General features: G+C 40.0%; 1 protein-coding gene across 5 annotated transcripts in view; it reads right to left on the bottom strand.

Moving 5' to 3' along the window:
• Window positions 1-276: 276 nt before the first annotated feature.
• Window positions 277-27116, bottom strand: part of MTOR (mechanistic target of rapamycin kinase) — a 69540-nt gene continuing 42700 nt past the window's right edge. For 4 of the 5 annotated variants that reach the window (XM_064525602.1, XM_064525601.1, XM_064525600.1 and 1 more), the window contains 28 exons: window positions 25648-25748; window positions 25161-25276; window positions 23673-23750; window positions 23177-23284; window positions 21072-21197; window positions 19906-20037; window positions 16908-17023; window positions 15432-15549; window positions 14438-14644; window positions 13738-13838; window positions 13370-13466; window positions 12640-12738; window positions 11923-12045; window positions 11113-11295; window positions 10320-10454; window positions 9841-10015; window positions 9472-9607; window positions 8541-8688; window positions 7711-7833; window positions 7036-7118; window positions 5538-5610; window positions 4947-5021; window positions 4205-4340; window positions 3722-3787; window positions 2961-3041; window positions 2588-2668; window positions 1827-1932; window positions 277-1268 (listed from right to left, as the gene is read on the bottom strand). In XM_064525602.1, coding sequence (XP_064381672.1) covers window positions 1253-1268; window positions 1827-1932; window positions 2588-2668; window positions 2961-3041; window positions 3722-3787; window positions 4205-4340; window positions 4947-5021; window positions 5538-5610; window positions 7036-7118; window positions 7711-7833; window positions 8541-8688; window positions 9472-9607; window positions 9841-10015; window positions 10320-10454; window positions 11113-11295; window positions 11923-12045; window positions 12640-12738; window positions 13370-13466; window positions 13738-13838; window positions 14438-14644; window positions 15432-15549; window positions 16908-17023; window positions 19906-20037; window positions 21072-21197; window positions 23177-23284; window positions 23673-23750; window positions 25161-25276; window positions 25648-25748 — 3139 coding nt within the window. In that variant the 3' untranslated portion in view covers window positions 277-1252. Of the gene's footprint in view, window positions 1269-1826; window positions 1933-2587; window positions 2669-2960; window positions 3042-3721; window positions 3788-4204; window positions 4341-4946; window positions 5022-5537; window positions 5611-7035; window positions 7119-7710; window positions 7834-8540; window positions 8689-9471; window positions 9608-9840; window positions 10016-10319; window positions 10455-11112; window positions 11296-11922; window positions 12046-12639; window positions 12739-13369; window positions 13467-13737; window positions 13839-14437; window positions 14645-15431; window positions 15550-16907; window positions 17024-19905; window positions 20038-21071; window positions 21198-23176; window positions 23285-23672; window positions 23751-25160; window positions 25277-25647; window positions 25749-27116 lie in introns of those variants that run through there. The other variant, XR_010392844.1, reaches the window with a different exon arrangement.

Raw genomic sequence — 27116 nt, forward strand, 5'->3', positions numbered from 1 at the left:
GGCGGTCCGGCCTCCAGCCGCCGCCGAGGGGGAGACGGAGCCGAGAGCCTGGACTGGGCGGAAAGAGACAAGCACAGCTACAGCAACAGGGAACTTCCCCCCCGCCCCCCTTTTTTTTCCTTTTTTTTTTTTCTCTCCCCTTTTTCTTTTCCTCCTTTTTTTTAAGGAAAAGAAAGGATACCTCAATCATCCACTCAAGGTTTCCACCTGCTACAAAGTGCGACACTGCCCTATCTCTTCCTAAGAAGCACTTAGGAATAAAGAAGACAGTCGAAGTTTTAACATTTTGGTGTAATTTATTGGCACAAAAATATTCAAATACAACATGGCATCTAAACATGGCTACTTTGTTGTATTTTGTGCATTGTTTTTAATATGTTTTATTCATAAATCATAACTTTATCTTCACCCTCATCTTTAATAACCATTATTTTCTGTTTCAAGTTATGACCAGCTCTCCTCCCTTCTGCCTCTTGGGCCAAGCATTAACTTTTCCCTAGTTATTTCCCAGCACTGCTTTTTAATCCGGACGCTGTGGGAAGCTCCCAAGTGGTATTTCAGCAACACCCTGCATCCACCTTGCCACTGATCAGTCCACGCAGGGGCACCCTACTGCGCTCGGCTCGAGGTCTTCGGTTCTTACATCTGCTCCGATATTCTGATCTAGCCTGAAACATGACTCCTCCGCTAATGTAACGAGCGGATAGATAGTTTCAATTTGGGGGCAAGAATCAGGTTTGAAAACAAGGCAACAGGAGGGTAAGATTCTCCTCCTCCTCTCTGTCTCCCCAGTTTTCCAGCTCATCCCCAAAGCTAAATGAAGCCTCCTGCACAAGTGCATCGAGTTCGCTGCAGCCGCACCAACAGGATTGATCAGGGCAATAATTAATCTGCAAATGACTTAGTTTAGTTACATTGCAAAGTAAGTCAAAACCCGTATATAGTTATTTTCAATGGATCACCAGTTCTCCAAAGACCAAGTAGAACCATAGACATCTGTGGTACAATCAGTCTTCACTGTCCTGGAAACCCAAATCAAGTGTTGTGTTTTAGACAGCTTGTGTTTTTCCAACAGCAGCTATAAATTGGCATAAACCAACTTTTAATATACAATAACTCTTTTCATTTACAATTCAAAATATTTGACAAAGGCTGTATTTCAGTCCAACTTTCTGTTTGTGTTTGTAGAAGAGCAAGTTTGGAGTGCAAAAGCCTCCAGAATAAAATGCTGTGGATACTTTGGAATCTTCTGTTACCAGAAAGGACACCTAAAGAAAACAAAGATATCGTAGTAGTGCTGTCTTGCATATATTTTCACAAAGACAATGCTGAGAAGGACTGAAATTCCATACTGCCAAAGCACCTTTTAAAATATTTAGCATAGGAAAAGTTGACTGGTGACCCCCATGCTTCTTTCCAGTTAACACAACTAATGTTTAAAAACACCAAAAAGATCTGTTTCCTTAAACATCACCCCAAGTTAGCTAAGTCTCAAACTGACAGATGCTATGCTTACTTCAGAATATGCAGTTCTTCACTATAACTGAAATCATTGACAGACACGCACCTAGAACACCTTCTTACAAATACTTTAAACCACAATCAGCCCAAATCTTCAAAAATCTCCTCTACTGCCTACACTAACTTACTTGCTTACAGCGGAATGCCCTGTCACAGGCCTGCAAAATCTACCAGAGCAGATGCAACATCTGGTAAGGCTCATTTATGTAACTGCACACACACCAGTATGGACATTTTCCTTAGCTGTTCCCTGCTCAGATTATTCACTCCACAATTTTGCAAGGTTAGCTTAATGACAGACTCACCATCCAATGTAGCACTGGCAGAGATTCTCATGAGAAGTAGCTTGCTTAATGAGCAATTCTACTTGTGTGGGTACATCAAGAGTTTCATCATGAGAGAAGTCTCGACCTTTATGATTAAAGGAAGAAAAAACATAAAAGGAAGTTACAAATCAACCAACATAACTTGCTTTGGGTGGCAAGTAAAGGACTAATAGGACTTTTACTACTGTTCCCTTATAGCATATATAAAATGCAAAATTTTGAAGAACTTCTAAAGCTGATTAGAGTCCAGAACTTCATGTTTTTTCTTTGTCATGGTTTCTTCCTGTATCTTCTTTTTCCAACAATGGATAAGAAAGTATTTGTATTCTCCAACAACAGATAATTTTCCGGTAGCTGCAGTCCTGGTCCTAATCACTTGAAGTATATTATTTGAGGAGGTGGGGGAAAGTTTCTTATAAACCTTTAAGAGCGTAAAATTTCACATCTGAATACTGCAACCTACAAAGCCTGGCCAAAGGAGAAATGTGACCTCTGTCAACAAGCTAAGACATTTAAAACAAAGTCCACTTAGTTACAGTCACCTCCTTATTTTATAAACTAGGCTCATTTGTACCCAAATTCAAGCACCGGTACAGTAGGCTTTAGATAAGTGTAGGAAAATGCCCTCATCTAGTTAATCAGAATATTTTGAATTAAAGAATTAACACACAACTCAAATACTAAAAGTTAGTGCTGATTCATCTCAAATTTTATATTAATAAATATAAAAACATCCTCACCGGTGAGTTTATCTCGAACCCTGTTGATAATTTGAATTGCTTTCTTATTCAGAGCTTCTGGCTTCACTAGACCGTCTCCTACTAAAAGACAAAAGTAAAAAAAGAAATAAGACTTCATTTGAACAATAAAAACATTTGTCCTGCTATTACATCTACCTTTCTCAAGTGCCATTCTGTGAACTAACAGTCCCAAAAACCAGTATGTTTTCTGTCATCTTTTTCTTTGGAGCTGAGAGCACAGGTACTATATTTCCTATTTATGCTGACATGGAACTGATCTCAGGTAATTGTATCTACATCATGATGAAATTTTCTGATCTAAAAACAATTTCTGCATCAGTATAAAACCAACATAATTCATAAAGAAACTTACTGAAGGAATGGATGGATTCAGGCACTGTGGTCCCAGTTTTCTTATGGGCTGTCTCACCCAGTTCCACACTGTCCAACATTTCTATTAAAAAAAAATAAACATAAATGTAAACTGAAAGGCAGGTAAAGTAACAGTCCTTTGATAACATTAACAGAACTGCTAATCTGCTCCTTTGAAAAGCATATTCAACTGTCAAAGTATACTGCATGTCTTTATCACTAATGGAACTGTACTATGGAAGTAAACTTCTTTTTTTCCTGCTAACATAATGAAAGGCCCGATCCAACCTTCAGGAACATTTTGTGTAAAAATTTTGAAAAAAAATGTACAGTTAACCTACAATAGCAGTCAAATAAGTATGTCAACTTATTGAACTCTCCATATGAAACAGTCACTGTTCTTCAGTCCAATAGCAAACAGTTAAGATGCAAGGTAATGCTCTTAACACTCATTCAGATGACTAATTGCTAGGTTTTGCATACTAGTATTTATTAGCTCAGGAAATAACTATCACATATCAATTATTCTTTGGATTACGCCAGCTTGTGTGCGCTCCAAAAGGGTGTTAGGAGCATCTGTTTTTTGAGATGAAGTACTGAACTCACTACTTAGTTAGACACAGAGTCTTAAAACCTAATAACAATAAGCTGCATCTCTCTATACTTTTAAGGAGAAAAAGGACTGAAAATATTTTTACCAGTTTCATACACTGTCAAAAAGAAATGCAAACATTCATGAAATACACTATCTTTTATACTCACCTACTGACTGACTAGCTGAGTAGGAGTCTGTTCTCGTTCGTGAGCGCTTATTGCCTTTTGTATTTGCTGTAAGAAAATAAAGAGTTGAAAAGATTGAACTGGAAGTTCAGTATTTCATAGCAATTTGTCTATTCACAAATAATACAGGTGTGATCATCATCTTCCTTCTCCAAATTTTATTTCACACGAAAATAGTTTTTCATCTCCAGATGACAGCTAGTACTAAAACAATCCAAATGATTTAGTTTGCAGCTTTAGTTCAATGCCTGTATTTAAGGGCAAAAGGCTTTTAACCATTGTGGTAACTTCATAGCATGATTCCTAAAACTGGATGTTTGCACAATCAGTGCTTGCAAATCTGCAGTTTAAACAGACTGACCTTAAACAGACATTTGATTTCAGGCCTTTGGATTTCTTACATTAATATAATTTTAATCTGACTGATGACTCTCCTGCTATCATTGTTTTATCTGAATGACTTACTGTCCATCAGCCTCCAGTTCAATAAGGGATCGTATACAAAGGCTTCTAGCACAGCCATGACACTGTCCTTATGTTCGCGCAGGACCTCCATCACAGTGTGACAGGTGATTCTGTAATTACCATCTAGGCCCGTCACCTTCAGAAGAGAAAGAAGTGATTCAATCATGCTGCTTCTTTCACTTTGCAACTCCAACCCCAACACTCAGGGAGCAGGAAATGGCTTGTGCTTTGAACTGGAATCCACTTCCACTACGTTCTATTCATTAAGAGAATAAGACAGAGGTTCATTACAGTTTAAGAGGCTCCTTCCTTCTGATTTACTGATGTACTGATTGGAGTAATGTGGATGTGACATCAAGTTGATCACTGTAAAGTATCACACTATTGGATGTATTTGGTTGATGCAAACAACTATTTAAAATGAGGAAACTACAGAAGGCCTGAGAAATTGGAGAAATTTCTTTTTTTTCCTTTTTTTTTTTTTTTTTTTTTTTTCCAAACTTCCCTCTTCTCTCTCTCTCTCTCTCTCTCATATCAGTGAGAAGTTGCTTTCTGCAGCAATGTACTGTAAAAATGACAGGGGATATTTTAACTTACAGAAAATGAAGCTGAAATATTAAGATCTCTGCTGCTTGCAGGAGTAGAGAGATCCAACCACAACAGAAAGCACAGGAAAAAGTGAGAAATCAGTGCCATTTTCCCAGCTGCCAATTCCCTTCATATCAAAGAGGGGATACTTAACCTCCATAGCATTTGTGAGCATCCTTGTTAATCTAAATGGAATCTTCTCCGGGAACTTTTCTCTTGTCATTGCAACCTAAACACACAACGGTAGACGATCATTAAATTAATAGCTAACTTAGAGTCAATAAGCACTAGGTTTTTTTTGCTACAACCTTAGAAGTTGTAATTACAAATATGAAATATGTCCCAGATTTATGTTCCTCAGTTTTCAGCAGTTTTTAGGAGAAGCTGGATAATTGACTTGATAACACAAGGAAAACTCAATCACATGCTCATGCTGCTAGTGTCAAGTAACACAGGCTGCCTATCAGCAGCTTAGATTGCTCTAAGAAATTGTATGGAAAAGTAATGTTAACACTTCTTTGCTTGCCCCAGAGTGGTTAACTACTAATCCCCATGACATCCCTCTGAGATAAAGTACATACTAACTTCATTTTGCCTGAGGGCAAAGCGAAGCCCAAAAGAGAGCCAAAAGGCTTGCTCAGGATCACACTCCAAGGTCAGTTTGTCCTGGCTTGTAGATTTAATTTCTGTTGCACCAGATGATGTGAAATATTGCAGAAATATACATCCAAATACAAAGATTTACCTCAAAACAGTCCCCAAAGTCGATATGTAGGATCTTTCCACTCAGTCTGTCTAACATCAGATTGGAAGGGTGTCTTTGATGAAGGAGTAGGAGAAAAGCCAGAGTGACAGATCATTAGAAAAACATAAATTGAATCACAGCTCTAGTCTGAAGTGATATTTATCTTCACGAATAAGAACAAGCAATGACAGCATGCCTGTCTGAGATCTTCAATCTCAAGATGAACAGAATAGCTTCCTGACAGTGCATCTATCACATTATTTTTGTAATTATCTCTCAGGAGTTATCAGAGATGATCTCACCTTGGAAGACAATCAGTTGGATCAGAGCCATCAGTACATTTCTTGGACTTAAAGATTTTTTTTTTTCCAGTCAGGATAAATTTTTCTACTTGTTCTATGTTTTTTAATTTTTTCAGTATAGAAAAACATAGTGAATTATGCTACAGGTGAAGCTATGCAAACTAGATTGCTAGAACAGAAGAGAATCAACCTAGACTAGGAGAAACCAGGATGCTGTTATTCATGCTGACTTGGTCCAATTTTGATTTAATCCAATTTTCAAAGGTTTATACTTTCATTATAAAAACCTTTGTGTTTAGGAATAAAAAGCTGCTATTATGAAAACATTTGAGAGGTCTTCATAAGTATTTTGGAAGTTAAGTCCCTTTTTGACAGTAAAGCGCATACTAAAATCAAACACCTTGTTCATTTTTACCATTTTTTTCATTATTCACTCAATCTCATCTATGTCATCTACATCCCTCCAGAACATGTCTGCATAGCAGATCAGAAAATGTCATGTTAAGTAATATTTAAAACCAATGCTAACTTTCATTTTTCAATCATGCATCTAGATCAGCCTTTGGGCAGTTTTTATGGGGACTTCGTGCGCCTGTGACAACTGCTGTGAACAAACATGGCACTAGGGTTTCCTGCCTCACAGAATAAATATCCATCAGGCAAAAAAGTGTGCAAAATAGTGTTACTTAATGCATTCAGAGGAAGAAGCAAAAGACCCCCGATAGTCAACGCTTGCTGGATTTCTTTTTGCTATTTCAGAGGATAAGAACTGCTGCTTGATAATAGTGCTTCTTTCCTTCCCCAAAAAACTAGAGGTACACGTGCACTCCTGACAGACATCACAAAAAACTGTGATTTCTTATGCATGAAGCACACAGAAGCCTACAGACTGGCTGCAAGAGTTAACACTACTTCCTTTTTGCAGAAATGATGGAGAAAGATTTCCCATTCTGTGAATGAAAGAAAGGCCTGAATTAGAACTTGTGGTTCTTGACCTAATTTTGACACACGAGACACAAACCCTGCATGCAGTGGTGAAAGTAATGGTGGCAGAGTTAGGTCCTGAAAGATGGTAGCATTACAACTCAGCAACCTCCACAATGGAATTTGTTAGTGTAATAACAAATCCAAGGAACGAACTGATAGGCATACAGTCTCTGCTTGTATTTGAAAGAAACTTCCTCAATTTCACTTACCTGTCCCCAAGGCCCAAAATGTACCCAACCATTGACATCACAGCTAGTGAGCGAGTGTAATTAGTTCTTCTGTCAAACCACACCTACAAATGGAGAGAAAATAGAAAAAAAGTAAAGCAGGCAGAGAGGAGCTGGCTTGCTTAACCTATTTCTGTTTAAGAAATTAAGAATTCCCCAAAATGCACAGAAGGGTACCTGCAACAAAGCCAGACAGACATTTCATGTTTCAGTTTATATTTTAATTTATACAATAACTAATTGGGTTTTACATGAAGCCAAGCTTACATATTTAAGTCAATATATGCCATAGCCTGACAGGATTCAAACAACCCTAGAATTAGATGCCTAAGCCATTGAGAGGGAGTGATTTCAGAGGCAGTCGTCTTTCCATTCTATCATATTGCCTGATGTCAATAGCTCAGCACACCCATTGCTGCAAACACATCTAGGGTCCTGTTTCTCTCTCCCCATGCACAATGATCTTGGGCTGTGGACTGCACTCTGGCAGCCAGTGTGACCTGAGCCCTATAAGGCCCTTTGGTGAAAACATATACTTCAGGGATTAATTTGGAGTTTTTGATGTGCAGTTCACCCACCTCTCCCACATTCTGCAGAGAAGGTAGTTGCACGCTATGCTGATTGCCAAACATAAGCCATGACATGTGCATAACTCACCTCTGAGCTCGGACTTTTCAACCACAGTAGTTTGGCAAGGTCATCACCAGCTGTGTTATTCACAGCATGTTCAAATACTTCTACCTTCTGCATCAAAGTCAGGTGGTCATAATCTGGAGCCATCTATAATTGAGAAGTGAAACTCATCAGCTAAAAACCCTCCTACGATCCCTGGTTGTAATATGAGAAACACTATAATCACAAATAATTTAAAGATAAACTTGATACGAAATTATTATTTGCAGACAGACTAGTACATTCCCAAACACAACAAGATGACTAGCCAGCAGTGAAGAATTCATTTGACATGTGATAGCAAATGATTCCGCATTCACAGACTATTTCATAGCCACATGTAATTAAAATACTGCTGAGGTAAATATGTTTTGAAGACAGTTTCCAAATACATCTTCTGGATTGGCACACCCTTTGCTTATTGGCAGGAAATTCCAACTTTTCTAGTGATGTTCAGTTTCTCCAGTCTGTCCAATTTTTAGCCTTGCTACTTAGACACAATGTTTGTAAAGGCCAGCAGCATGGCACCTTGTGTGAGGCACACCATATTCATGCAAAATTCCAAACATATTTTAGTTATCAGATGGTAACAACTTGAGGTCACTGCTGAAATAGGAAAGGAGAAACAAACTTATGGCCAATTTTACCCTTTTGTAGTATTTTAGAATTTTCATCTGATGTTCTTGTATTTATTACTGGTACCAATAACCATCAGAACACAGGTAAAGGAAGAGCAGCCTGTGCACCACTGTTATTCAGTAAGCACTGGAGTCCTAAAAGATTGCACCAAAAAATGCGAGAGCTTTGCCCTTTACCCTCAGCATGATGCGATGTTCAATATTGAGCAGGATCTTTTTCTTCTCTCTGTAATCTCGGATGAGTGCATGCAGTGTGTCACAGTGAGGGACCCAACCAATCAGGCCTGAATTTGTAGACAGTGGAATAACAGCATATCTCTGGATGCTACAAGAAAAATGGAGAATCAGAACTCAAATTGTTGCATGGTATGAATTACTACATTTCAAAATGCTTAAGACAACTTCCACTAAAGTCTGAATTTGATCCAAATTGTCTCTTTAGTAGTTGCCCTGTTTTTCTTTTCTTCAAATAGAATGGGAACATCCATCTGGATAGACTGCCATCACATACTCTAAGGACATATTCTTGGAGCTTATGCAGTGTTCACTGAAAGACTGCTTTTAGAAGATGCCCCTTAGGTCACCCACAATGATCTATAATTTGCAGAAGACATTTCATGTGTTTGTGCTTGAAACACAGTGTATACACACTATTCATCAAGCAACTATATAGTGACTGTAATAAGAAATCCTTGACAAGAAATCACAATTTCACAAGATTTGCACCTCCCAAAAGGAGGATTATTATCTACGGTATTTCATCAGTGCAAGTAGTTGCTAGGCCTAGTAAGCCAGGAAGACTGTTAATATGGTCTGGCTCCTAGGCCAGTACATGAGCTACCTTAAAATAGAAGTTATCTCAAAGACTATGATTATTCACTAAATGGGACTTGAATTAAAGAAAACAAACAACCTCTTCAGGATACATTTCATTCAAATTTGAGTTTTATGAATGCCGATTTTTTTTTTAATGACCTCAGTGCCAAGATGCTCCTATTCCTCACAAACCAGCTGGTTGTGCTGAGGGTTACTTGGAAGCTGCACCTACCTAGGACATGACTAGGACTTTTGCACAAGCAGGTTCAGTGGTTATATCAGTCCCACATACCTGAGGTTTTTACGAAGAGAAGTTGGATCATTTGCTAGCAGAGTGTTAACCAATCCAAAAAGCTGCATCACTCTTTCATCCTGGCGAAGGTCCTCATGACCTTTCAGAAGGAATACGAACTCATGCCCATTGCTCCCTGCAGAAGGATTCATAGGGGGGGAAATTTACACCTGCTGAACAACTAGAGAAAAGTAGATGCACAGGCACTCAAGAACTGGAAAGCACAGCACTTAGACTAAGTGGACTACCATAAAATGTCTCATTGGAAAAGAAACTTTGGGGAAGTTTCACCTGATAAATATGCTGTTGAACTAAAAGCAACAACTGTTTAAATTCTAGAATAGCGAAGTGAAAACTGGTATCTCTTACCCATTAATGTTAATTTCCTGGGCCGCTGCTTGGAGGTGATGACCTGCAGTGAGGGTGCAATGGACTGAATGCGGATGATGGGCTGGTTGGGATCGTACGTGCCTGGCACCGCCAGTTCCAAGTCTCGGCACATTAAGAGTTTTGGTGACACATATTGTAGTTCCAAAGAAGTGAGCTACCAACAACAAAAGAAATACAACCCCCCAGCATTTCAGTTAAATCTCACTGAAACATCTGAAGAGTTCATACTGTAGAAGGGGCCTAAAACAGTTCACAGTCAGCTGTCAATACTTCACTTGCTTGCAGAAAGTGCTACATAAGCTGCGACTTTGCAGCTTATGCAGCTTCTGAACAAGTCATATGCGGGTATTTCCAGAATACCAAATTTGAATATTTTGAATAAGCAGAAAACGAAATAGAAATGGGTATTGATAGCTTACATTGTAAGACCCACAACAGAACTGTACCTCTCCCCCCACCTGAGGCAGCTGCTTTGAGATACGCCTGAACACGTGGTAATAGAGATCCCAAGCCTGGGTCAGGTCTTTGACATTTCCTGATTTCATGTACTTCCTGCACCATTCCTGAGCTTCCATTAGATCTCTGCCATAGGCCTAGGGAAGAAAAGAGCAAAAAGAAACAAGAACAAACCACCTTGCATTTCTACAAACTACAGTGGAACAGGTAGAGACCACTTAATACCTACACAGAGCATCATAGTCTATGAGCAAGTTGCATTACAAATATTTGATCCCATATTTTTACAGCATCTCAGAATTAAGAGTCCAGGAATTTCTGGCTCTAAGACCTGCACTGAGTTTATTGGACAACATTACAAAGTGGCTTCACGATAGCAGGCAGCAGAAAGCATAGGATCACCCTTTAACAGTACACTCACAAGCTCAAGAGAATTCATCTTGCCAGCTTGAGAGATGTCTTCTTTACTATCTGTGCTTGTGCCAATTGTGAAGCAAAGTGGACTTGCTTTAAAAGGATTAACTGCAAAGCAGTTGCATGTTTTCCAGGCCACACATGACATAGGACTCCAGGGCTATCTGTACTATTATGCTCATATAGTACTGTAGTCACCAAAAAGTATGCAAATCTGAAGATAAATATCAGTAATGAAATCTCAGCTAATATGATTAGTCCCAAGAGCCTCACTCTTTGTGTTAGGCTGTAAAGGTCCTTGGAACACATCTGGGAAAGGTGGCTGCCCAGCCTGCTTTTGAGGGCAAAGAGAAGGTCTCGATCTCAGCCATTTGCTGATACCTGATTGAAGGACGTCTCTTTTAAAGTCTGAGGCCCACGCTCCATCATTGCATGAAGTGGTTCCAGCACCTCAAACATTCCCTTCACATTCCTTTCTCCAAAGTATAGACGAGATGCTTCTTCCAGCCCTTCGTGCCACATCTCATGCCACAGGATGGCTACACGGATTAGCTCTTCACTCACCTGTTTCAGGACAGGAAAAGATTAAATACCAAAAGAAAAATACAATGACTATATACTGACATAAAAATGCAAAATTACCTTCTTCTCCAAAGATTATTAATATTTCTTGCTGACCGCTAGAGGGAGCCACAAAAACCTCCCCAATTGCATTACACATTTTTCTGCAAAAAGTTGCCTAGAGTTTTCACACATTATTTGTTGCCTTTGAAATTGTATATATATATATGTGTATTTTTTTCATTCATTCATAAAATCTTTAGCAATGGAATTACTCCATGTTATGCATGGTAAGGTTTGTTTCCATTTTTCATTCAGCAAAAATTTCTCTTTGTGGAATAATGTTCCTTCATGTATTCCTTCTCTAAATTTATTCAAAGAAGACAAGAACTGAGTGACTGTTACAGTCCTTTTTATAGAAAGCATTTTCTTAAAATTATATACTCTAATACTATAACATCTCCCAAATACAAGAATACAAAGTAATTAATTGTACTTGAACAAAATTAACACTGAACAGTCATTTCTAGGTTAGTGAGGGGGGTTGCCTATGAAAACCACAAACTTAATATACCTGTGATATATCCATCCCTGAAATGCAATATACCTTATGGTAGACAAAGCACTCACCATCATTGCCTGCTGCACCAGAGTGTTACTGTGCTCACACATGTTTTTCAAGATCTTATTTGCAGCATTGTGACGTGCAGTAGTTGTGGATTTAGAGGCCACAGTCAAAGGATAAATCAAAGCCTATAGTGACATCAACCAATAACATTTTAGAACCATGGAGGAGAGCTACATAAATTGAAAGACTAGCAAAACATTAATAAGTGGCAGTTTTATGGCAGGACAAGAGAAAGCAAGCCTGCTTCTTGAAAGAGCTGATAGGAGTTTGCTATTTGAACTCCTACAATCTGAAAAGTTCATTAGATTTTAATTTGCTGAGTAACTGAACGATTTTAAAAGCTGGTGTCAAGCGGGAAGAACAGAAAATTCTTTAATCTATTGTGATTTTCCCCACCATGGGGAAAAATTCAGATAAAATATCTGTGGAGCAATTGCTGCCTCTTAATAGTCAGTTAATGAGGTTAGATCTAAAAAGGTGATTTTCACTATCCAGTTTCCTGGTAGAAAACTGCACGGCTCATCTACCCCTTCCATCCATCTTTCCTGTGAACAGGGCTGAGATAAAGGAAGAAGCAGCAAAAATAGTCCCCATCTCCCCCTGCTGTGACTTTCACTTTTCACTTTCATAGACATATACAGCAGGTGAAACAGAGCATAAAGGAAATGCCTTCATTGTCTAGGAGTAGATGGAAAATCTTCCTCTAAGCCAAAGGCTACCTGGGGATGGTACCGTCCAATATCCGTGAGCAGTTGGTGAATGAGACGTCCTACTAATGGTCGAGGGGTGTCAATTCTTGCAATGAGCTGAGGGATAACCTAATAGAAAGGATAACAAAAATAAATACCTCAGTCATCTCATGTTTGCAGCTCACAAGCTGTTCTGCTCTCTGCCAGAGACCTCACAATCTCTAAAGGAGACAAGGAGACCCATCATTCATTTTTGAATTAGTCAGAGGATAACGCAGCAAAGTTTCAAAAAGTGTCAGAAACACAGACCAAGCGGATGAGAGGACAAATACGTGCAAAACTACTACAGGATCTTCCATATCCTGAATGAAGTGTAATGCTGAAATTAAGTAATGAAGCTATTTTTACAAGACTCATTCAACAAAGTAATCTTGAAATAGACTCAGTCTGAATTACACTAGAGCGACAAAGTGATGTTCTATATGTGGTCACAACTGAATACACGTCATCTCTAATTTTAACATCTTTACTCTTCCTCATTCATATGCAATAATTGCATATAAATACAGAAACGCATGCAGGAATGCTACTCCTGTCTCCCTTCAAGATGCTTGTCAAGTAAGTTACAAATTGTACTGCTAATACACTGCTCTCACCACTCACCTACAGAGGATTATTTGGCAAAGGATCATTACGGATATTACAGATTCCCAAGCTCCCTGTAGAACTGGGAGCTGTCCTAGCCCTTCGTGTTCCTTACCTGCAGCCAAGTATCTATTTGGATTGCCTTGACTCCTTCAACCAAAGCCTCGTTCACATCAGGCCAGTGACCGTAGTCAAACCACAGAGTAAGGACCCTGAAAAGAAGAAACACATTCATCAGGAGTGAAACAAAACATTGTAGTCAAATATCTTCATATCCATGTACAACAGATTCTTCTTCCAAGAACTAAGAAACACAGGATAAGTGTGTAGGAACATAAACTACCTTGGACTGAATATTCAGCATTCACTCAGTTTAGCCATGAACAAGAGAGTAGAAATGGGTTATACCTCATTATAAAGCATGCACTTAAAGCACGTTCCCTTATCAGCTGGATTCTATTTACTATGTGCTGTATTATATACCTTAGAGTGTCTTGTAGGTTGTTTCCTCGAGACAGAGATATGGATCTGAAGAAACCCTGGACGGCAGGGACTGTGTACATCAAGAGGGTCTTGGATAAATCCTTTTGGAATGAAAATTGCTGCATTAGCTCTACACAAGGCTACCCATCCACATGAAACCTGAACTAGGCAAGGGGGAGGAGGGAGAACTATGCAGAAACATAGATCTAATTCACACTATGATTGACTTCTGCTCACGTTCCTTGCAAGACTCGATGTTTTGCTTGACTATAAACATCTCTCTCAGCCTGGCAGGGAACACAGTCAGAAGTCTTACTATACTTCAATTGGCAAAAGAATAGGAACAGCAAGAAAGACTAAAAGCTACAATCCTCCCATAGCTGGTAACTAGAAGACAGATTCCTGAGAGTCTTCTATCATGGAGTGCTTAGACAGGAGAATTTGTTACTGCACATCATATCACCTATGATAACTCTCTATGATTTTACTCTTAGTTCCCAGCTAATATACGGTCATTTTCATTAAGTCCTCCTAAGACTGAGTTATCCTGAACTTCCTCACTTTTGCTGTAAGCTATGGGCATATATACAGGAAACTTACAAAAACCAAACATGCATAGTAGCTTGTTCTTCATTACAACCTTTTCCTGTGAATGAGCAGTAAGAACCAATCTCTCAACCTAAACAGGGAAGAATGGTACCTCAGTGACTTTTTTCTGCACTGGAGATGGGATGGGGCTGTTCTCTGTGCTTTCTGCCTCACTCTCACTGTTGCTGCCCTCTGTGTTGGCACTGGTGATGCTGGCTCCACTGGCATGACGTAGTTTCTTCTTCTCATCTCTCGCCTGGTTCTGATGTTTGTAGTGAAGCACAGCTTCAAAGTTCATCACTGCCCACGCATGCCAGGCCTGCCAAAAGCAGAGAACTTCAACAAAAAAAATCAGAAGAAAGATGAATTCTTTCTGCAACCTGTACTGTCTAGTGTTTAGAGATGTAGTCCCAACTTTTCGAAGTGAAGGGACAACAGTAGTAAGTAATGCCCTGCAGACAACACAATGCTTTGCTTTCTCTCTTTCTCTATCAACTGTAGTTTTCATTTTCTTATTATCTTGAATAATATCATGGCAAGTACTTGGCCAATAGCTCCATGTTGGATATTGTGGCATCAAAGGAGCTCTGTAGCAAAATATATTTTCCATTGCATTCCCATATTCCTTATTTTTTCAAAGCTTAAAACGAAGAATGATATGTTAGGACTAGGGGAGGCTTAAGGGAACGAGATGAGGGAGAAGGCTACCCCAGAGAAGATTTGGCATCAAATATTAATTTAGAACCCTTAAGTCAAAGGCTCTTTAGAGAGTTAGTAGCAAGACTCTTTCTAGTTCAGTACACTAAGCAAAAACAGGTTAAAATATTTCCATTTAGATTACCCTTTCTCCTTCACTGTTATTTGACAGGAGAGAAAGTCCAAACTGCAAGACTAGCAACTTGATCCTGTGGTCTAGTTATACTGGCCAGATAAAATTCTAAACCACCACCTCATGGTTGCTACAGGCTGCCTTCTTGGTTTCTAATCCTACTCACAGTAACAAGGAAGAGTTACAGGGCATTTTCCTATCAACATCTTCCTTTCCTGTATTATGCGGTGTGGTCAGATTATGGATCTCCCTGCAACTGTGCCTTTTCCTTACTGACCTTGTACCAGTTGCGATCATGCTCTGTTGCAGCACTGTAGTATTGCAAAACTTTGGGGATGGTGCTCTCATTGATGCCTTGGAGATTCAGCTGCCACTCACCCAGTTTCAGGAAACACCTGGTTAAGCAAAAGGATTATCGACTCTCAGACAGAATGTAGGATGAAAATGAAGATTTCTGGATTAAGAGGCAGACTTCTTATGCAAAGTCTGAAAGACATTTTGTGTGGTAAACACCCTCAGTAAGCCTCTTCTGCAGACAGGCAGCATATGTGGTAGCTTCAACGGGTAAAGTTCAAAAAGCCTGCATTCTGTTTTTAAGTGTGAAGCAAACTAACTAGCTAATAGTTTCATTTTTAGAGGGTGGGATTGGGAATCACATTTTGTTCCTCCTTTATATCCATTATAAAATGGATTCAAGAAGTTAGCAGAAGCATAAAAGGACTTGACTGATAAAATGCACACAGTCTATGTGCTGGCTAGCTATACTTATCACCATATGAACTAGCCTTCTGGAGAGAACACACTGTGACAATCAGCCAGTGGAAACACAGCAGAGCTGCTCTTGCGCCAAGCCAGAACCTCATTAAATCATCCCCTCCCTGAGGAAAGAAAAACAAAGCATTTTCACTGCAGCAGGGTGGGGCTGTGAAGGGCTGTGCAAAGCCTAATATTCTTCACTCCCTCAGCAGATTTTAAATACCACAGCTGCACATCTGTCCTTTCTATATTTTGCAGTTTTCAACAAGCCTGGTGCAAGAAAAATTCTATGCGTAACTCATCACTAACCTTCCTTCCAAGATAGTCACTATGAAAAAAAAAAAAAAAAAAAAAAAAAAAAAAAAAAAGATGATAGCGGTTATCATGTTCCCAGTCTCATAAAAGAGAATAAGATGCATGGCTCTCTTTAGAAAATCCCTTCAGCAATAAACACTATGCAATTTCTTATTTAAATGGGAAATGACAGAACCAATAAGGCACCCATAGATATGTGGAAGAAAATTGAGATTACTGGATGTATTTTTAAATGCAACAATATTTTAAGAGACTATCACATGCTGGGTACCCATTGCCCAAGGCACTGTTGTTGTACTGAGGGCACCGGCTGCCAAGGGCAGATATGCCAGGCATAATAGAAATGCTCCTTTCCTACTGAGTGGATCCCCTGAAAAACAAAAGAAATAGTCATGCTGGGAGCTCTGCCTTCTGTCAATTTGCCACAGTGCAGGAAAAATACAACCAGTTGCCAGTGACAAATACAAGCTTGTTTACAGTGATTTGTCACAATAGCATTTACCGAAATCATAGATAAGGATGTAATACCAAACTGCTCTCTACCAACTAGACAAGAAATATTCCGTTCCTCTCAAAGTAGGGGTTTTGTCTGAAATGCCTGATCTGCACAGACTCTGCAACCTCAAGAAGGAAATCAAGTGTCTCCATAAAGGTAAAGGGTCCCCAAGGACAAAGTGCTGACCGTGCCATGAGCTTGTGCAGTTCCTGCTTGTGCTGCTGGTCCTCAGTTGCAATAGCATGCTGTGCCTGCTGCTGCATCGTCTGCACGAAGTGCTGCATGTGCTGGAACGCATCAATCTGTAATTGGATGATGACAGTGGTAAGGACCATGGGGGGTAAATGCAATTTCACAAGAAAGGAAGACAATGTGGAAATATATTTTCCCAGGAAGCAAAAACTATAGTTTTCTTTTCTTTCAAAGCCTTTTAACCATTTACATCCCTCTAAAATCAGTTTATAGTCCTGGTCTGTAGCACCAAATAAAAAAAGATATTCTTAACAGCTTATAAGTCTGGACACTGAATTGCTACACTGAGAAAATAACAACTTCATCCTTTGATGCTAGGCTCAGCTTCACATCATACAAGTAGTCAAAAAGAAGACCAACCATAACACCGGCTAACATTGTGCTCTGATGCACAAGAGCCCAGCTCTGGCAAAATGGCAAGGTAAACTGTATGAGAAGAAACCTTTAACAACAGAGAATGTCCCATTACTGCTCACGCAAAGTGAGATTCTAGCAGTCAAACAGATGTCTTATTTGACTTGCAATTGAACATACACATTGAAGGCAGTGCAGCAATCCCAACAATCTAACAAATATTCATAGCTTACAAACTGTACCTGACCAGGTCAGTACCATGACAGACAGGATCACAGATCCCTAGAAGCCTGTCTATAATAAGCTACTGCTTGAGAAAAGCGATTTGAGAAAATAGTGGCTAAGTGAAAACTCACAGCTCCCTGAGCTTCCCTCCTAACTCCTGAGCTTTGTCTAGGCTTACAATGCACACTATGGGATGTTAACTTCGAGGTGTTTCAACAAATGAAAATCTAGAGTTCTCCTGAAATTGTTTAAGAAGTACAACTGTACATTGCTCCTTTGCCAGCAGATTACACAGGCAGTAGTGCTAAAGCAACTCACGCTACCAAGTTTGGGGAGAAGTTGACTGAAAAAGAATTAAGGAGTAAGAAAAGCTGAAGTTAAAGATTTAGCAAAAAAAGTGTGTATGCTTCACTGGAAGCAATTAGAGTAAAGCTCTTGTGAACTGCAAGGTCGTTTCAGGTCAGAAACTGCACAATGTGCTACTAGGAGTCCAATTTTCTTCTGTTCCGTACAGAGGAATGAGCTACTTCAGAGAGATAGAGACAAGAATCACCTAAACTGGAATGACTCATCCGCCTAGTTCAAATGTCAGCATGGAGTCAGCCATCAGGAAAAAGGTTTTTAGCCCAGGGCAAAATAAAGGAAACAATCACTCTAACATTAATGGGGGCATTCCACAGCTAGTAACCTAGATCAGTCAAGTGAACACACTCAGTTACATAAAACTCTCATCTACATATGTCACTAGGTATAGCTGAATATTCTTTAGGTAACTCAAAACAGGACATAAGGATACATCCAACCACGTAGGGGTTCTGGTACCAACACAGGAGAGTGCCATACGGACACCATCTCATGTTTGCTATGAATAGGTTAGTCTCACTCCAGACTGCAGACTCCATTGTACCCTAATATAGCTTCTTCTGCCACCAAGTTGCAGCTTTAACCTGAATTTCAAAAACAAGCATGTAGTTTCCAAGTGCTTACAAAGGCCTGAATCATGGAGTCAGCCCTCCCAGCAGAAAAGTGCTCAGAGAAAGGGTTAGGACTTGTGCACAGGTCTAGAATTATTACTATTTTGGGTAAAGCACTATAAACAGATACACAGCTGTAGTATGTTAGAAAGAAGGAGAAAAAGCCCCTGTGCACAGAGCTTATGTACTGCAGTAAAACAGGAAATCATACAAGGACCAAGAGGAGGTGATTCTAATCACATCTGTCTCCTTCTCATCTTTGCTGTTCTGCAAATCATACTTATTTCCTGTCTTCTTGCAATAGTTTATTTTAGATACGTTCTCTTTCTCTCTGTCTTTTCTTACTCTGTGCCTTCCTTCATTCTGCTTTCTACAACTGCACCATTTCCTGAATCTTATCTGCCTCTTTCTCTATCACAGGTTGAAGCCGGAAAAGTTCCCTTTCACTCAAAGGCAAGCACAGGAAACCCATATACTCCTTGGGTCGTTTACTGAAGAAAGTAAGGGATCATCACACTCTGCTTTACAAAGCCAACAGAACAGGGCCTCATCAGCAGCTCCTTCTGTTTTTTAAATTCAAATAAAGAATAGTTAGGTCATGGCAATGATCCCACAGCAATGGCTCTGCTCCAGTGCTGGCAATCCCAAAGGCAGGAAAAATAAAAAAGATGTGGCAGAATATGAGAATAAATGGAGGCTTTAATGTATATTAAAAAGAGATAAGTTATCCAGTCTGGAGATTATTGGATTTGAGTATGTAAATTCTCCCTGTGTTGCAATGTCAAAAACATTCACCCCAGGCTCTTTGGAGCCAAATTGTTCCCCTGACAAAACCCTATGTACTCTTCAGCTGTCTTTCAGTTGGAAGTTTTCAGTCATATTCTTAATAAAAGTCAGTTCTGCTCAGCAGCTAGGTACACACTGTTCAGGATATTTTGCTAAAACTGGAGCGAAAAGAGAACCTTCTTCCCTCTTTCAACGTGTAACCCTGACCATAGGGACAGTGAGGAGACCTGGTAATCATCAGCACAGTGGGTGAAAGATCAAGTAACAAGCCTACACAGTAAAACGCTGGTGAGGACAGTAGAGCTACTACTGACCATTAATCTTGGCTGCATCCCTTGGGTACCTGATGCTGTTTTAGCGCAGATAATCTTTCCAGGCAGGGAATAAAGTTAGGGCTACTGCAGAGTTTTAAAATAAAACTTCAAAAACTTCTCAGTAACAATAAGGAAAGGGACTGATTACTTTTTTTTTTTAGGTGAATAAAAATAAAACCTTCAGCCTTGACTTTCTGTGGTGACTATGGAGAGTTAATGTATACGGCCCTGCATGAAACCTAAGCAATAAAACATAGCGGGTCATCTGTTCTTTTGTACCTTACGGGCGCTCTTCCACATGTGTTTCATGTACGCATAGGTCACTTGGGGATGCACTGTTGGCAGCGGATGATCCAACTGTCGAGATGGATCTACTCCCAAGAGCAGGACGAGTGTCTTATGGGCCAGAGCCTGGAGAAAGTGGCCAAGAGAAAAAGCTGGTTAAAACCAAGTTCATTCTTACCTCTGTTTCACATCCATCCCTGAACTGCCTGACACTTAAACACCTCTGTCCCTCTGTAGAAAACACAGGCATAGACAGACCATATGAGACAGATCCGGGGGCAGCAAAATAAGGCATGGCTGCCAAAGAGGCATATATATTACGAGTGGCACACAGCAGGGCTTGCATATGGCTAAGAGTTGTGGTATGTCAAGAGAAGCATCCGTGAGAGTCCCCAGTACTGGTCTCCTCCTGAGTTTTGAGCCAGAAATCACTGTTTCACCATCACAGAAACAAGATATGGCCAGTGACATGATTAGCAACACCTGCCTCCGAGAAACAGATGCATGATACCTGATTTGGGAAAGAAAAATGTGCTTGAAAAACTCATCATATCAATTCATAAGGGAGTAAGGACGTAACAAGTCAACCATTCCTGCCATGATCTATACTGAAAATAAGGACAGCTCTCAAACAGCAGCCTCATCACCACTTTCTGTACATGTAAGAATACCACATGACAGATCATATGTCTTCTGGCTCTGAGCATTAGATCCTCATTTCCAATAAATTCATTGCCAATAAAGAGTAGGAAGTCTCCGATTCAAGTATTGTTTGTAATAAATGTTGTGAATGCTCAAATAGGATTGTAATATTTCATGATACTTACATAACTTTCTACATCTGACAGAAAGTGGTAATTAGTGATAATAGCTGTCTCTGATAAAGCAGTGCTGCATGAGAACTTCCAGACATAGCATGCAACAAAAAATTGGCTTCAAGTCTCTCTCAGGTGAAACACTAACCCAACAAAAACAACACTTGGCTAGAAGCGCTTAACTCTATGGTGGTTAAAGTTTCAGCAACTTCAGACCAATCTCCTCTTCAGAGGCAAATCAATCCCATTTAGACAAGAATATTAGAAAAGCTTATGGTTAAAGTGACATGACAAAGTCAGTTATCTAAAAACCTGCTGTAGAGGGCAGGGGTTGACAATGCTCACCAATCTCCCACTCTTCCCACACAAGCTGGCATACTTGAGCCAAGTTCTCATGTCTTCGTGAGGATTCACGACAAGAGATCGGACCATCAGTATTCTTTGCCAGTCTTCTACAATCCGCTGACAACCCTGGGAGAAAAAAGAAGCAAAAACTTTAGTGTTGTATCTCCAATCTACTCCCCACAGCCTTAATTCAGAATCTGAAGGGACTTTTCCAAGATGGAGAGATTTAAGTACCCATAATTCATAGCAGGCTACTTCCTCAAAACTGCTGTATGTGAAAAAGTCCCTGACCCTTATACTCCACAGCCAAGACTGCATGAGAAGCCAGCTCAGTGCTCCCAGTCTAATGATATCCTCTAACGGAAAAAAGGAGGAAAGCTTCGAAAGCAGAAATGCATCCAAGATCAGGGAAGCTATTTATGCAATTCCAAGACCAGTCAAGAGCTTCATAACCCTTCTGAACCCAATTTTAAAGTCTATTTATGGTTTAAACTGTGACAATCTCAACATGGAAATGGTACAAAAACAAACAGTTAAAAAGATATCTTTGTTATTGCCTTTTTTCTTCTCTTTGCATGGTGCCATTAGACTGGTATAATTGATCTGACTTTCTGCCAGGAACTGCAGTCTCAGCTGTTAAGCTGCTTGTGCAAGCATTGTTTGATTATTGTGTGCCTGAAGGGACAGCCACAGTAACACAGTCAGTCAGAGCACGATCTGGGTCTGCACTTGGATGGTTCAAGGACGCTACAAAGAACTAGAACCATGGATGGGATGGACACATCCAAAAGCAGGGTGCTTGCCGCAATGACAGTTTTTCAGGATAACAGTGATGCTCTGAAGCTAGTATCATCCAAAGATAGCTTAGATTTAGTTTTGTAGTAAACAGAGGGCTGCCCTGTGTTTGGTAGCAAGCACCTTACCACCAAAGCATTTATTTCTTTTCCACTTTTTTCCCCCCCTTTCTTTTCTTTTCTTTTTCCTCCCCTTCACAAAATTGAGGGCAGGATAGTTAGGCAAAGCTCATTCTCTAACATAGAAACAAACATTCAACATATTCATCCAACATGCATTTTATAATTATTAAAAAGAAGCTATAAAATATGCAAGAACTGTATGTACTGCTTTCAGGACCATAAACAGCTGTATTCAGACATTACGTTTCCTGCCACTCTCAGTCTCTCCACCCCAGTGGAATGCTCCTGAGCTTTTCCAGACAGGAATGCAGTTGGGAGACTAAAAGCTTTGTCACAGTTTCCCAAACAGTTGAAAAATATACAGCAGCAACAATCTTTCATAAGCAGGCACATATAGCCACGATGGGGAAAAATACTGCATGGAGAAGGATTCTTCCTCCCAGCAGCATATCAAAATTCAGTATAATTTGAACAATTCATCCTGATGATGTTTTTGGGGTTTTCTTTGAGGGGGAGGGGGGCTTGCACCTCTTTAAACAGTGGTCCTGTAAGTACTTCTTCATTTAATGACATTCACTCTCAGTGAAGGGATCCTTCCTGTAAGGAAATCAGCTCAAAACATTTGGCTGATTTTAAGTATTTACAGGTGCTTTGGGTTTGTGCTGTTCAGGGTAAGAAAGGCATAAAGTTCTCTTTAAATACAAAAAAACCAATGTCGCTAAAGGACGTTAAAAAGAAGACGAGGATTATCAGTGGGAAGTACTCTTGTACCAGGCCGAAAGGGAACAGGACAGTCTTTTACAAATATGTGAATTTTGTGTCCAGTTTTCCAGCATCATGTGAGAACTCACTTTTCTTTAAAATGCAGCCATTCAGGTAACTAGTTCAAACTAGCCTTATCCAAACCAGTATTTTCAGGTGATATCCAACATTAAAACAAGGATCTTGGAGATGTTACTTGCACCTCCATTCCATACACATCTATTTCAAGGCTTAAAACAACCTACTGAGGTTCCAGCGACACTACCTCAAAAGACAAAGCCTGGAACCACGTAGGCATAGATACTGTTGGAATAGAAAGAAATGGAAAGAAAAACCTGCTGAGCCATCACACTGCAGCTTCTTGCAAGAAAGATGTTTGTACTCAGCACATCATCATCTACATCCTTGGCCTTTACATAGATGTACCTGCAGTCTTTCCCACCATATCTGGCGGATGATCTCACGACGTTCTGGTACGAGTTTATACTGGATAACCTCTTCCAGCTCTGACAGCATCTGGCAGGATACCATAGCCTAAAGGAAACAATCACATTCCATCCCAATCATTACAGAATAAATCTGGAATTAAGGAGCAATACTTTGGCATCAAAATCTTAAGTATATAAGCTGCCCAAAAGGTAAAGGACAGACTGCCCTATACCGGTATCTAGATGATCTACTGACCTAAACTTTCTAAATGCCAATTCTGATTTCTTTTGAGGGGTGGAGCTCATTCTGGAGTTTAATATGTCCCTAGGCTGCTCCTGCAAAGTTATATGCATCATCTAACAAGAGCTACTTAATTATAAGACACGTTTAGGCCCACAAGCTGATTCAAATACTGTTAGGACATTTAAAGCAACTTCTAGAGGTAGTCTGAAGCAGCAATGAGGAGAACGAAGGCTGAGAGATAGACACTTACCCCATAGGCTCGACTGTAGCTCTCTCCTGCCATGGCAGTCAGCTCAGCATCTAGCAGATCTCTGGCCTTGTCAATGCACTGAAACAGAAAGATTTTTTTGGGGTGGTGGTGGGGGGAGGTGAGTTGTTTTATCCAGAAAAAGTTCAACTGCTCAAACTTCTATTCATCTGTTCTACCTCACAAACAAAGCTGACATTATTTCTGTTCTTCAGCAAGGATCAGGAATGGATGTTACCCCAGGGCGGGGGGGGGAGAGGGGGGGGGGCAACAGGAAAAGACAGTGTCCATAGCAGGTATATTGGAAGCCAAGGGGGTTTAATCATCTAAACAGTCTGTAAAGTTTTTTTTTTCTATCAAATAAAAGTTTGCAGTACTTCTGATCCTAGTGTCATTGCAGAGCTCATCAGCAGTAACATTTACAGAGAAAAAGAAGTTGACATTTTAGTGCAAGAGAACGAGTTACAAGAAAGCCTCAAGAAATGATTCTCTGAAAATACATGACGACTGAAAATGGGTTTCACTGTTTTATGTGGCCCAGCAGGTTTTTCTGAATTTTACAGGACCTTCAAATTCCATTTCTCTCTCTGCAAGTACAGCATACTCTTGAGGCATGAAATAATGTCCTGCTCTGGTTCCAGTCATTCTATAATCTCTCATCTGCAGTTTTTCTTGTTCAAAGTGTTAAACGTTAATCACAAACTCTAGCCTTTTGAATGCCTGGCTTATTTTATTGTGCACATCACTCAAAATCTATGTATGGGTTTTGACAGAGCAGACTGTATTACTCCTTTATCTAGGTTGGCAAGTCAGCGCACAATTCTGAGAAATGGTACTTGAGCTTCCTTGGAAAGTAAACAATGTGCTTCAAATCTACAGAGGGGAAAAATCTGTCTGCAAACCTTTTCCATATCAGACATAAGCATACCAATATCATGTTGCTTAACAAACTTCTTAATGGACTTGTTCCTTGCCTTGAGGTGTCTCTTTCAATTTCAGTGCTACCAGAAAAATTGGAGCAAAAGTTCTCATACTTCAATCACGAGCACATCACTAAAAAGGTGCAGACACAGACGTGCACAGAATAGCCATGGAAAATTTTATGCGTTTCTTATGCCATTGATGCTTTCTATCAAGTAGTGTTTTGCAGAATGATATCCCTGCAGTGATGTTCTGTGCACCCCTTGTCTGCCAAACAGACATAAAAATACAGAAGCCTGGGCACGACTAAGGCTCTTTGCGCTCTATAGCTCCGGACCAGTGCTATCTGTACAAATTTTCACTGCTGTGTTTCTAGAAATACAAGAGCTCACAAGAGCTTCTGGAAATACAAGCTCAGTCATTAAGCTCTAATGTATCAATGGAAAGGAGGTTTGTAGGTAATTCACAGGTCATAGCCAACTGCTTTAAAATGGCATGCCTTTCCATGCAGTGGTGTAACTTAGCTCATCTTAAATTAGGTTTTGGGAAGCCAGCAAGGAAGATGGTTACCTGCTGAGCCAATGAGAAAAGGTCTTGGTGAAGAGCCAGCACAGCCCTGTAGAAGGCACCATCGTGGGTATCCCTTGGGATCATGCAGGTATATTCTTCCATGCTATCCCACTGACCTGCAGAGAAACAGATACCTTCAGCAACACAACAGCCCCCTCTGCAAGACAAGAACAAAGCTATGCTTAAATATAATAACTAGGCCTGAATTCAGTACAGCACTGGGTTCAACTATAGGCTCCCTCTACACATATTATTTGAATAGAAGATTGATTCCTGTTAGAGCCAATTCAATATGATCTTTTAAAATAAATCAAATCCTGCTTCAAGATAGATTTCAGAAGATATTCAGTTAGTACTGCATGATTAGGTACACTCATTATGGAGGTTCTAGCATTTTTGTAGTTCTGAAGTTAGTTAAAAGTATTTGGCTTCCACAGTGTTGCCTGTCATATACTATCACGTAAGCATGGCTGGAAGGATACATTACCCAGACCCCAGGCGGCAGCAGCAGCCATCCTAGCCATCTTAGCTTGAGTTTCATCATTGACCTGTGTCCACTTTTCACAGCATTGCTGGTGGAGCTGCCCCCTATGAAGAATCCACAATTTCCGATCAGTGAAAAGCCTCTTCTAAGAATTCTGCTTTGTTTGACAGCCACTTTCTACAGGTAGGGAAAAAAGCAGTCCCTGGGATTCACCTCTTCTCCTCTGGCCGACTCAGACATATGCTAGCCTGATGACAAATCATCTATCATCAGAAAAGAATTTAAAACACACTGCTTTGAAAATACAAGTCCAGACAAAATTTTGCATTTGTTCCTCAGAAGTTAGTAAGACCTATTTTAACAACTGAGCTGTCAACGCCAGCCTACAAATCCAGAAAAAAAAATCTGACGAAAAGAAAACACAAATAAAACCCAAACAAAGGACATTTAAAACTTATTTGCAAGTGTCAATACAAGGAATATAATCTGAATAGTTTGTGTGTGGCTCCCACTATCAAACATTTTGGGTAAACACACCAAGTCTGAAGACAGAAACTACAGTATCAGCACTGCAGCAATCTAGTATGAAAACTTGTCATGGCAGGATCTCAGAGGGGACTCTCAATCTTTCGTCTCCAGTGGAGAGGAAGTGTCAGGATGTTTTATATTATTTCTTTTAAATCAACTATGAACGCTCTGTTGATCAAACCAATTTTTCTGGGTGTTGCAGTTTCAAAATTTCTCAGGCTGGATACTCTGTAGCAGTGGAGTAGCTTGCCAACCGTGAGAGAGTCCAACTTGCCTTCTTACTATCATCCTTTCCTCCCAGAAAGGAAGATGAATTAGAGAATGGATGGGCTGCCACAGGCAAGGCAGTCACTCTGACAGCTTAATGGCCCAGGAGAAAAAACAAATGAAAACCCAAACCAAAACGACCAATAGCAGTAAATCAAGACCTAGTAGATGCTAATAAAGAAGAATGGCTCTTGCGGACATAATTACATCGGGAGACAAATGGCTAATGTTTTGGCTGTACTTTCAAAATGTCACTGCACAGAGTATTGAAATAACGATGCTGGGTAGCATCGGTTCTAGAGGAACTGTCATACACTGCCAAGCAGATTCAAGCAGCACAAATAGTCAAGGTCAACGTTGCTGAAGACAGCAGCAGCCAAAGCAGATGAAGGGAATCCTCAGTCTTGGGATGATGTCTCTACAGTCAGTTGCAAGGGAGGAGAGAGCATTTTGCAATGGCACTTGCGAATTGTGAAAAGCATCTGAATACAGATGGGTTATAAGCAGAAGAGAGTGCAGTTTTACAATGGAACATACACAGATCCTTGTAAGCCTGTCTCTAAGAATATGCTTATATTTGTGCCTATTTTTTTGCCATAATCACATGATTTCCTGCATTACAGCTCTGCACAGTCTCCTAAACCAAACTGATGTTTAACTTCCCTTTTAAGGCATCA

Source organism: Dromaius novaehollandiae, chromosome 24 (genome assembly GCF_036370855.1).
Source record: "Dromaius novaehollandiae isolate bDroNov1 chromosome 24, bDroNov1.hap1, whole genome shotgun sequence".
Taxonomy (NCBI): domain Eukaryota; kingdom Metazoa; phylum Chordata; class Aves; order Casuariiformes; family Dromaiidae; genus Dromaius; species Dromaius novaehollandiae.